At 42.1% G+C, this 12,279-nt stretch overlaps 1 protein-coding gene across 4 annotated transcripts in view; it reads right to left on the bottom strand.

The window, feature by feature from the left end:
* Nucleotides 1–12,279, bottom strand: part of LOC120991910 (sialic acid-binding Ig-like lectin 14) — a 96,012-nt gene that overhangs the window by 57,695 nt on the left and 26,038 nt on the right. For all 4 annotated transcript variants that reach the window (XM_040420650.1, XM_040420657.1, XM_040420643.1 and 1 more), the window contains one exon: nucleotides 1,937–2,045. In XM_040420650.1, the coding sequence (XP_040276584.1) occupies nucleotides 1,937–1,979 (43 nt within the window). In that variant the 5' untranslated portion in view covers nucleotides 1,980–2,045. The remainder of the gene's footprint in view (nucleotides 1–1,936; nucleotides 2,046–12,279) is intronic.

The raw sequence follows: 12,279 nt of genomic DNA, 5'->3' as shown, positions 1-12,279 counted from the left end.
GGAGAACTGACCCATAGAAAGGTGCTACATGGCGTGATAAAGGGGTTGTGCCACAAGATCAGCTTATTTTCTATCCACAGTATGGGCTGCAGGAATATAGCTTAGTGCCGTACCCTGCCAGTTATATGGAGAATGGATGGAGTGGCAGTGCACATGCTCAGCCTGCTGCTCTGTGTATTTGGGGACTCTTGGAGTGTTCTTATGATACTTGGGGGACACAGTGGTCTGACCCCCGATACGTTTATTGTCACGGATGTACCGAGACATATGGACGTCCCCGCGACGGTGAGTAGCAGGAGATCTTTGAGACTGGCAACACGTGGTTTGGTTTGACATGTTTACCTTGTGGATCAATAGCCGTCTCAGTGGTTTCTGGTACTGGCCATACCCTTAACCTCCAGGTGTTGCTATTGTGGTGATTTAACCATCCCTATTTTTAGTTGTTTCTCCCACAATGCTGTGCTTTTTATGTCTTCAGTTGGACCTGTGCAGAGCTGGTGTTTAGATCTCGGCTGAGTTTCTGGTGCTGCCATAGCTTCTTGGAAGTTAAGTACTACCTTTCCCTTTGTATTTTGGCTTTTTTGTGTGTTGCATTTCTTGTTGTTTTGTATTAGGCCTTTGGGAGACTCCCATTCATCATTCCTTTTGGAGGCACAGGATGTCTTATTCCTGTCATTAGTACCAGTCCTTTAGGGTTAGATAGGACTTTAGGTTTTCCTGTGTATAAACTCACCTACCTCTGGGGTCTGTTCACACTGGTAGTCAGTCAGGGCTTTGATTAGGGTTTTCACTAGGAGGTGTCCATCTTCCTTCCCTAGTTTTCAGACCTTATTTCCTTTTCCCTTTCCCTCCTATGTTTGGTGTGTGGGTTTCCCTCCCACACTACAGCATGACATTTATGTGGTCATCATAGGGAATCTACTTTGGTCTATGAAACTACCTTTTCAATGTCTGGGATGAGACTGGAAAACTCCAATTTGATCACATCCTGAACAAGGTTAAACATGTTCTTAGGTTTTACTGCTGACAGCAATTCGCAGGCATCTCCATGTCCTCTTCTCATAGAGATCCAGGAAGCTATGATCTATGGTGCTGTTTGGCAAGGAGCTCAAATTTATAACACATATCTATAGTACAGCTACGTGCATGCCTTACTCCATAGGATTTCCTCTCCCGAGATCTCAGCTTCCTGCAATAAGACAACTGTTCATTAAAGTAGAACTCCCGCAAAAATTTTGATTCTCTGACCTGCTAAATGGTGCATGTAATCTGTGACCAACTCTCTGATCTCCAACAGACACAGGAGAGGAAGTCGGTTACTTCTCTATTTATTCCTATGAGACTGAGAGTGAGTCTTCCATAGCAATGCACAAGGAAACTGACTTCCTGTCCACACATAAGATGCTGTGTCAGTTGGAGAGTCTGATTGCTGGTCACATGACTCAGATGAGAAGCAAAAGGGAGGTTTTCTTACCACTGGTAAGAATATTACATTCACTACAGATTACAAACATGTACCTTTCGAGCAGGTAAAAGAGGAGAGAATATTTAAAAGAAGAAAAACTGCTACAAGAGGACATTGTTTTAAATTAGAGGGGCAAAGGTTTAAAAGTAATATCAGGAAGTATTACTTTACTGAGAGAGTAGTGGATGCATGGAATAGCCTTCCTGCAGAAGTGGTAGCTGCAAATACAGTGAAGGGGTTTAAGCATGCATGGGATAGGCATAAGGCTATACTTCATATAAGATAGGGCCAGGGGCTATCCATAGTACTCAGTATATTAGGCAGACTAGATGGGCCAAATGGTTCTTATCTGCCGACCGATTCTATGTTTCTATGTCTCTAGGTCAGGGAATACATTTTTTTGCGGGAGTTCTTCTTTAATCATGAACAGAACTGATTCTCGTCACCCAGATATCGGTGTGATATACTTACCTTTCCAGAAAAGAGGGAGGAGAACCACAAGACTGACCAGCATGCTGCTGAGCTTTACCTGCCTCCTCTTGATACTGAGATGAACCTTTGGTTGTAAGGATTATAGCTTCTATGAAAAGAAAATCAAAGAAATATAATGTCACTATTATTTCATCATCACGCTGGTTACTGGACAGTTTCTATTGTCACTATATTCTGCACGGACAGATCTCAATATTCTTATGTGGGTTCTTGCATCCCGGTAAAAGAACACAACTGGACACTGTCCTGTTGAAGGTTATCTAGACAGATCCTGTTAGATTAATTTTAACCTTTAAATTTTAGATGACATTTCTATTCTATAGCATCTAGTGTCAGGCAGCTGCTGCCAAGGCTAATAGGACCAGGTAATGCATCAACATAGACAGAAATTTGCATGACAAGAACATAGTTGTATCACTGTTCACATTACTAGTCAGACATATCGGGGGGGGGGGGGGATTTATTAAAAACTGGTGCAAAGAAAAACTGGTTTAGTTGCCCATAGAAACCAATCAGATTTAACCTTTGAATTTCAGTCGACTAAACCAGTTTTCTTTTGCACAGGTTTTGATAAATCTCCTCCATAGAGTATTCTGTGCAATTCTGGGCTACTGTGCACAAGACAGACATAGTAGAGCTGGAGAGGGTTCAAATGCTTATTTACGTAGTTTAGAAAATCGAAGAGTGATCCACAATACCTACTGTAGATTTCCCCTCTGACAATATCTGACCGTGACTCTAGGTTTCCCTACATTTTTCCCCTCATCTGCCCTTAAACATTGAAAGCAAACACTTTTGACCCTCAGTGTCCCCAAAGGGTTTCCTTATCTGCAATACTGACCCTATCATCAACAACAGAAGGGCATTAGGCCCAGAGATAGGAAACCCACAGTGAGAAAAGTGACCTGGAAACAAGGCTACATAAATTCAAACATAAAATAGGCCAACTGGAAGCAAGGGCTGAACTGGAGCACCTACAAGAGCAAACTATTGCATGACAAGAAGCAAACTAGGCAAGGGACAAAATACAAGAAATATACAAGGATTACTGCACACCAATCTTGTGCTATAACCTGCACCACACTGCAGAAGCCAGAAACATTTAAACCCTCAGCTTTGAGACAGTTGCATAGAAACCAATAGCATAGAAACTAATAAACTAAAAGAAGATGAAACAGGTGAATAGAGATGAGCAAATCAAAGTTGACAAAGTTGAATTCGATCTGAATTTCAGGAAAAATTAGATTTGCAAAGAATCAGAATTTCCTCAAGCTTCGTGGTAACAAATTGCATTTTTTCAATAACTTAAATGACTGCTGTACATGTTAGGACATGGCGCAAAGAACTCTGGGAACGAGAGATCACCCACAATGCCATGTATGCATCCAATCAGCAGCCAGCCAGCCCCTGTGATGTGACAGCCCTATAAATGGATTCTGCCATTTCTCAGTGTGCTTAGTGCAGGGAGAGACATCAGCAGGCGCTAGGGACAGTGCTAGGAAAAACTTCATTGTGCTAAAATATAGATTTGCAAGTTCAGGGAAATATTAGTCTAGGTGTAGGGAAAGGATAGGGAGGAATTATTCTGCTGCTTTTAGGTTTGCAATAGATGATACCTCTGTAATTCCAGCAAACCCTGCTTGTTATCGGGGTGCAAGTGCTGTGTGATACAGCCATTAACAGGGTGTATTGCTAGGAAATATTTTCGCATCTTATTAGCCCTTGTGCGGTGCAGTTATATGTTCTAAAGCCCTTTTTGGCGTGTATTAGTGAAAAAAGGGATTATTAGCCATTGTGTGGTGAAGTGAAAAAATTACAGACTTTTTTGGGGTGTTTTAATTTCTTATTTATTTATGTATTTATTTATTTATCTGATATAACAGTATGTCAGACAGAGAAATGCCAGGCCCTGCACAGGGGAGTGGCAGAGGTCTAAATGTTTCTGGTGCAGGCACAGGTCACAGCAGCGCAAGGGGCCATTGCAGCAGGAGTCGCAGCAAGAGGCCTGAGCTCCCGATGTTATCTAGCAGTCGTGTCTTGACCAGCAACCCAGCGGTTCTTGAATGGCTGACTCGGTCATCCACTTTGTTTCAAGTGACATCAGGCACCCCCAGCCAAGAGTCAGTGGGTTCTTTAGACACAAGCCTTAGTTGGCATGGCCTGGGAGAAGCCCTGTGCCCTCATCTGTCCTCAACCTGCCTCTGTCCTCTTCTGTTCTCTCAGCCAGACAAGTAATATATGGCAACCAGATTGACATGTGCAGAAAATATTTATTAAATCCCCATAAAATACAAGTATTAAAACTTATAAGAACAATGTAGCAATAATATACAACATTACAGTCACATATATTGTGGTAGATAAGATTGACACTATATTCATATGACTCAATAGTGTCGATAAATTCAATAATATATATCACACCAAAAACTTCAAATATATGCTGTTATTTGGGAAGAGGGGGTATTATCTTCTAGCGCTCTATCCCAATCTGGGAAACTGAATGTCACTGAAAATGCTGTAGGTGTATTCACTGGGAGCGCAACATGTTCATAAAGTGTCCACAGGAATCCTGATAATGTGAAAAGTCTTTTATAGCATATCCTTTTAAGGTCGATATGAGCTTTGGATTGAAGAAAACTTTAAATCGATGTTTGGCTTACCGTCTAGCGTCTGCTGTCTCCCTATTGCTTCAATGGAGCTTTAAATATTTGCCGGCTTATTCAGTCGCTCCATACAGCAAGCTGGTTTAGATTTCGCAGGAGTTCCAAAGATCGCAGGAGTTGCCACTCTGTTCCGCAATTTCCTTTGGTGCAGCTTTCGAAGATTAGAATAGTTAATCCTTTACTGTAGAGATTTTCTTCTGTATGGCCATACAGTATTATCGGAGGCTTTTCAATGCAGGTACATCACTTGTTTCACCATACGCGTTACGGGTGGACCACTGAGGAAGGGAGAGTGAATCTACCCGTAACGCGTATGGTGAAACAAGTGATGTACCTGCATTGAAAAGCCTCCGATAATACTGTTTGGCCATACAGAAGAAAATTTCTACAGTAAAGGATTAACTATTCTTATCGTCGAAAGCTGCACCAAAGGAAATTGCGGAACAGAGTGGCAACTCCTGCGATCTTTGCAACTCCCGCAAAATTTAAACCAGCTTGCTGTATGGAGCGACTGAATAAGCCGGCAAATATTTAAAGCTCCATTGAAGCAATAGGGAGAAAGCAGACGTTAGACGGTAAGCCAAACATCGATTTAAAGTTTTCTTCAATTCAAAGCTCATATCGACTTTAAAAGGATATGCTATAAGAGACTTTTCACATTATCAGGATTCCTGTGGACACTTTATGAACATATTGCGCTCCCAGTGAATACACCTACAACATTTTCAGTGACATTCAGTTTTTCAAATTGGGATAGAGCGCTAGAAGATAATACCCCCTCTTCACAAATAACAGCGTATACTTGAAGTTTTTTGGTGTGATATATATTATTGAATTTATCAACACTATTGAGTCATATGAATATAGTGTCGATCTTATCTACAACAATATATGTGACTGTAATGTTGTATATTATTGCTACATTGTTCTTATAAATTTTAATACTTGTATTTTATGGGGATTTAATAAATATTTTCTGCACATGTCAATCTGGTTGCCAAGTGTATGAGTGCCCGCTCATTATTCTATTACTACATTTCCCTTTTAAGAGAGGGTGGGGTGATTCCCTCTATATGAGCTTGCAGCACCATACCTTAACTACTTGCTAGTGAGCCACCACAACCTACCACTATTTTTTAAGTAATATATGCTGTGGGCTCAGATCCACTATACAGTGAGGACGAGCTACTAGAGGACAGTCAGCAGCTTCTCGCCAGACAACATGTGGAAGAGACATCCGCTGTTTTCTCTGGTTGGCAGGCAAATAGTGAAAAGGAGAGTGGCGTGGGAGCTAGTATTGCGAGCGGTCAGGCTCCTGCCTCAGAGACCATTGAGGAGGACATCAGTGACATGCAGACAGTACTCGAAAATGATGTAGCCAATCGCATATGGAGCCGGGTGACGAAGGGGCTTCATCATCATCAGGAGAAGAGGGTGGCAGCTTTAGTGTGGGTCAGCAGCAGAGCCAGGAAGTTGGTAGCGTGGCTGAGGGTCAGCAGAGTGGCAGCAGTGCGAGGTCGGGAGAAAAAACGTGCCCGGGGTAGACCACCGACTTCGCAGGAGCCTACCTGCCCGGAAAGTAGTGGTGCACAGGTTTACGGAGGCAGCGGCCGTAGCAGTCAGTCAGTGCGAAGTGTTGGGGGTAAAATCACCCACTCTGCGGTGTGGCAGTTTTTTGTTAAGCCGCCGGAGGAGGTGAACATGGCCATTTGCCGAATCTGTGGGCAGAAGGTGAAGTGTGGCCATGGTGCCAATGTTGGCACTATGGCCCTGCGTGAACATATGCAGTGTCACCATAAAGTGGCCTGGGAGAACCTTGGCTCCGATGTAGTGGTCCAGCCTGCCGCAGCAACCGCATGGTGAGCCAGTGGCACACACCTGATTTCTTGCAGTCATGGCTTCACCATCTCAGTCGAAGGGAGCTGTCTGTCCTTCCCATCATCTACCGGTCCTAATGCTCCTGCTCCTCGTCCTCCTACTCCTCATCAGTAATTCCGTCAGCAATCAATCACCTGCATGGCGCACGTATTCAATCTGGTTGTTAAGCGGTTCCTGAAGTCTTCCACCCATCTGCAAGACATTCTAAAAAACTTTGCATGCACTTCAGCCACTTGTACACCGCCAAGCACACCCTCCTTGAGCTGCAGCGGCAGAACAGCATCCCCCAACATAGGCTGATATGTGACGTTTCAACCCGTTGGAATTCCACCCTCCATGTGTTGGGCCGACTATACGAACAGAGAAAGGTCATAAACGATTTCTTTATGATAGAGGTGGACAGAGGTACTCCCCTGTGTAACTTCGATGTTAGCTAGTGGTAGCTCATGCGTTACACCTGACGGTTGCTCAGGCACTTTGAGGAGACCACGTTATTTGTCAGTCGCCATGACTACGGGATGAACAACGTAATTCCACTGCTTTATATCCTGGAACAGATGCTGGTAAATCTAGCTGGTTAGGGGACTGGAGACGTGGCGCCTACATCTCATGACACATGAGATTTGTGGGGCTGAACTAGAGGAGGAGGAGGACATTGGAGCACAAGCAATGTGTAGCGAATTGGGTGGTTTTTCTACACAGGTAACCGGAGAGGAGGAGCAGGAGCAGACGAAGGAGCAAGAGAGACATAAGGAAGATGAGGCAGATGACCCAGGCACACCGTTGCAATATGCAGTGGAGATGGAGGCAGGGAGTACCTCCAAGTCACTCGTGCAAATGGCACAATGCATGCTCACTTGCTTGGGTAGTGACAGCCGAATTATCACCATTCGGCAAAGGGATAACTTCCGGCTCTCCACCTTGTTGGACCCTCACTACCGGTCCAAAATGGGGGATTTTTTTACACCCGCTGAGAGGGAGGACAAACTGAACTACTATAGAGACATCCTATGTAGTCAGTTGGCCGCTGCCTATCTGTGCCATCGTCCATACTCTCGCAGGTCTGACCGTAGGGGGCCCTCTGCGCTCTTATTTCACTGCCAAGGCTGCTGTGGCAGGGTGGGTGGGAAGGAGCAGTACCAGCTCCATCAGCAGTAGCTTGAGTCTAGAGTCGATGATGAGCAGCTTTCTTAACCCGCCTAGTGAAGAAACTAATCACCAGCAGCAGCAGCTAGACCTGGAGCAGAACCTGAACTAGCAGGTGGTGATATACTTGGACAGCACCCTGTCACCGCACATTGAAGACACACTGGACTACTGGGCAGCCAAACTGGATTTGTGGCCGCAACTGGCCGAGTTTGCCCTGGAAAAGCTATCCTGCCCAGCCAGTAGTGTGGCATCAGAGCGGGTGTTTAGTGTGGCGGGGGCCATAGTTATCCCAAAGAGAACTCTCCCGTCCACCCAAAATGTGGAAAGACTGACCTTTGTCAAGATGAATCAGGCGTGGATCAGCCAGGATTTTGGCAGCCAAAAGCAGGAGTGGGTACAAAACACAGAAGACATGCAAATATTCCATTCACGTGTCATCTCTGTTTTTGATCCTCTACTGATGGATTACTGACCAAATGCTGACCGAGTGAAGGTGGATGCTCAACAGACACAATTCTTTTTTGGAGGTTATTGTTCTGCCGGATCAGAGAAAGGGCAAAATAATCAGTGACGTCAACACAAACTTACTGCTGACACCCTCTCCACTCTGTACTTGTATAAGCGTGTAACAGAACAGGTTCTGTAGACATCTATGTGGAATCAGCTGACGACGGTGTAAAAGAAGTGCGCTTCTTCTTGGTGCTAACATTGACCTGTAAGGCTGAGTTCACACTTCTGTTATTTGGTCAGTTTTGGCCCCGTGACTGCCCAAATAAGTGAAGTCTGCAGTGATTCTCAGAGCGGTATTGTTTCATCACCACAGCAGACTCCCTATGCGTGTTACTACAAGGTGTGTTTCTGCAAGGCACTACACCACTATAAAGGCTCTCTGCAGCCAGGAAATAACTGTCTTTTAACAAACAAATAAATTTGTATTGAATCCTTTCGGAAAATTTGGCAAACCGGCTGAATCAAATTTTTTTGAAATTCGCTCATCTCTAATGATGAACTCACTAGAGAGATCAACACGCGGCCTGTATGTCTGAAGTGTAGTGATAGTATAGCTTGTAGTTACTAGATGTTTACAGAATAGTCTTTCATAAAATAAGTTTCTCTGGAATTTTCTGCCCCTAAGAAGGGGACAAATGGCTTCACCTTCAAGGGTTTTTTGCTTTTATCTGGAAAAACCTTGCATGATAATAGGCTGCATTATATATATATATATATATATAGTTTTTCAAACTATGGTACTATGTAAAGAATAATCTGTATTCAATCTAAAATTTATTTCTCTCTTTTTCTTTCTTTCTTTCTTTTTTATCTTTCTTCCAAGTAATATCTATCTATCTATCTATCTATCTATCTATCTATCTATCTATCTATCTATCATCTATCTATCTATCTATCTATCTATCTATCTATCTATTATCTATCTATCTATCATCTATCTATCTATCTATTATCTATCTATCTATTATCTATCTATTATCTATTATCTATCTATTATCTATCTATTATCTATCTATCTATCATCTATCTATCTATCTATCTATTATCAATCTATCTATCTATCTATCTATCTATTATCTATCTATCTATCTATTATCTATCTATCTATCTATCTATTATCTATTATCTATCTATCTATCTATCTATTATCTATCTATTATCTATTATCTATCTATTATCTATCTATTATCTATCTATCTATCTATCTATTATCTATCTATCTATCTATCTATCTATCTATCTATCTATTATCTATCTATTATCTATTATCTATCTATTATCTATCTATCTATCTATTTATCTATCTATCTATTTTTCTATCTATCTACAAGCATAAATAAATAAAAAGTTGGTGTGCTGTGTAAAATGTAAATTAATATAATGCAATAATGATAAATCACATAGCTCCATATGTTATTCACCATACATCCTACATCAGGTAATGAGTGAGACATTTTACCGCTTTTGTAAAAAAATGTAACTCATTTAGATCTTGATGGCAGCATCTCCAAAAAATTTGGATGGGGCCATGTTCACTATTGTGTAGCATCTCCTCTTCTAATAACAGTCTGTAAATGTCTGGGAAGTGAGTAGACAATTGATTCTTTCTTTTTTTCTTTCTTTCTTTCTTTCATTCTTTCTTTTTTTCCTTTCTTTTTCTTTCTTTCTTTTCTTTTTATGTCCTGTCAGATCTCTTACTGAAGTTTCCCTCACACCACGTCTTACAGTTTTGGTTACCACCTACCTCTGCTCGCCCTCATTGCCTCACATCCCTCTGTATTGCAGTTTCCTCCTGCTCACTCGTCCTTCACTTCCTCTTTTTTTCATGTTATCTTCTTGTCATTTGTTTTATGAAGCGGGAGATTTCATTTTTGCATAGTGATATTAGTCATATTATAAATATATGATATTATTCTGCTTACCTAGATTATAATGCATGTAATCAGATCAGAGCACGGTCCTCGACCTACTCCGGGTCACTTCTACACACCAGTATGTACAACGCTTGTCATATACACCAGGAAAACTGATGTAGCAGGGTTAACTCTGTAAGCGTCTTCTTTGCTCTGCACTAGTTCTCACATATAAAATATCCTGACATCTTTACATACTGTTCCTAATGATTCTGAAAAGCTCGACCCTGCGGCATGTGTAATAATTGTAATAATTATTAACCTATATTGTTAATTACTGAAAGCTTTTATGTTTGTCAGATTGCTAAATAAATGAATGGACTAAAATGAATACAAACATGTACAGTATACACTGAATTGCCGAAATTTCAGCCCCCTTAAAAAAAAAAAAATTGAATTGCGCTTACAAACCAATTCACTCTCAAAGTCACAATTAATCATTTGTCAAAGATTTTAGTAAAAATTTGAATTTATGCTGAACTTGTGTGACTAGTCAATTTAAGTCCTTGTATACAAAGCAATGGTAAAGCAAGTAGAAATACATGTCGTACTACATACAAATGGGTTTCCAGAAAAAGCTGGCAGGAGATTTCAGTAATTTACTTTTTTGTGTTATTTTTCTGTATGGGAATGAAAAAAAAAAAGTATTTTTCTCTATTTTTATAATTTTTTTTTATTTTTTTTTTTCCATTTAGTGAGTGGTATTATGTTCATTTTATAAATCCGGTGGACATGATGACAGAAATACTAATGATTGTATCTTATTTTATGTTAATGTCTTACTGCTTTTGCACAATAACTAGAGATGAGTAAATTTTTCCAAAATTCGATTCGCCGGTTCGCCAAATTTTTTGGAAAAAATTTGGTTCAATACGAATATATTCGCGGCAAATCGTGTTAAAAAACGTCTATTTCCTGGCTGCAGAGAGCCTCTATAGTGGTGTAGAACTGCTTTGGTAGTGAAATAAAACTGGGATTCCGTATAACATGTAGATGACAGGCGTCACTCTTAGAATCACTGCACACTTCACTAATTTGGGCAGTCACGGGGCCAAAACTGACCAAATAACTCAAGTGTCGATGTTAGCACCAAGAAGAAGTGCACTCCTTTTAGACTGTTGTCAGCGGATTCAACCTAGATGTCTACAGAACCTGTTCTATTAAACGCTCATACAAGTAGAGCCCCCGACAGAGTGGAGAGGGGTCAGCAGTAAGTTTGTGTTGACGTCAGATTGTTTTGCCTTTCCTCTGATCCGTCAGAACAATAACCCACAAAAAACGGATCCTGTCTGTGGTGCATCCACCTTCACTCAGCATTGGTCAGCAATCCATCAGTATTGACAATGCAAAAAAAAAACAGGAGTGGATCCAAAACAGAGATGCCACGTGAATGGAATATTTGCATGTCTTCTGTGTTTTGTACATACTCCTGCTTTTGGCTACCAAATCACAAGCCAATTATGATAGGACCATACAGGCCTTACAGCTGCTACACAGACAGGATCCGTTGTGTATCTCATTTTTCCTTCCTCCTTAAAGTTCATAAGAAGGGTCAAATAAATGATGATGTCAGCCAGGCCGAAAGGCAAACTAGTGGCCCAGTCATGTAGTGGGGAGGGTAGGAACAGCATGAGAAGTCCACAGAGTGGCCTATGACATAGTGGTGAGGTGGAAGCAGCATGAGGAGACCACAGAGTGGCACAATGACAGTGTGGAGGTGGCAGCAGCATCAGAAGGCCACAAAGTGGCACAAGGACAGAGTGTGGAGGTTGCAGCAGCATGAGGAGGCCACAGAGTGGCACAATGACAGAATCTGGAGGTGGCAGCAGAATTAGGAGGCTGCAGAGTGGTACAATTACAGAGTGTGGAGGTGGCAGCCGCATGAGCAGACCACAGAGTGGCACAATAACACAGTTTGGAGGTGGCTGCAGTATGAGGAAGCCACAGAGTGGCACAATGATAGAGCCCGGAGGTGGCGGCAGCATTAGGAGGCCGCAGAGTTTCAGAATTCCAGAGTCTGGAGGTGGCTGCAGCATGAGGAGGCCGCAGAGTGGCACAATGACAGAGTCTGGAGGTGGCGGCAGCATAAGGAGGCCACAGAGTGGCACAATGACAGAGTCTGGAGGTGGCAGTAGCATGAGGAGGCCGCAGAGTGGCACAATGACAGTCTGGAAGTGGCAACAGCATTAGGAGGCCACAGAGTGGC

This window comes from Bufo bufo, chromosome 1 (assembly GCF_905171765.1).
Source record: "Bufo bufo chromosome 1, aBufBuf1.1, whole genome shotgun sequence".
NCBI classification, from domain to species: Eukaryota; Metazoa; Chordata; class Amphibia; order Anura; family Bufonidae; genus Bufo; species Bufo bufo.
The sequence above is the reverse complement of the archived record's forward strand: the minus strand, read 5'-3'. Positions and strand labels throughout refer to the sequence as shown.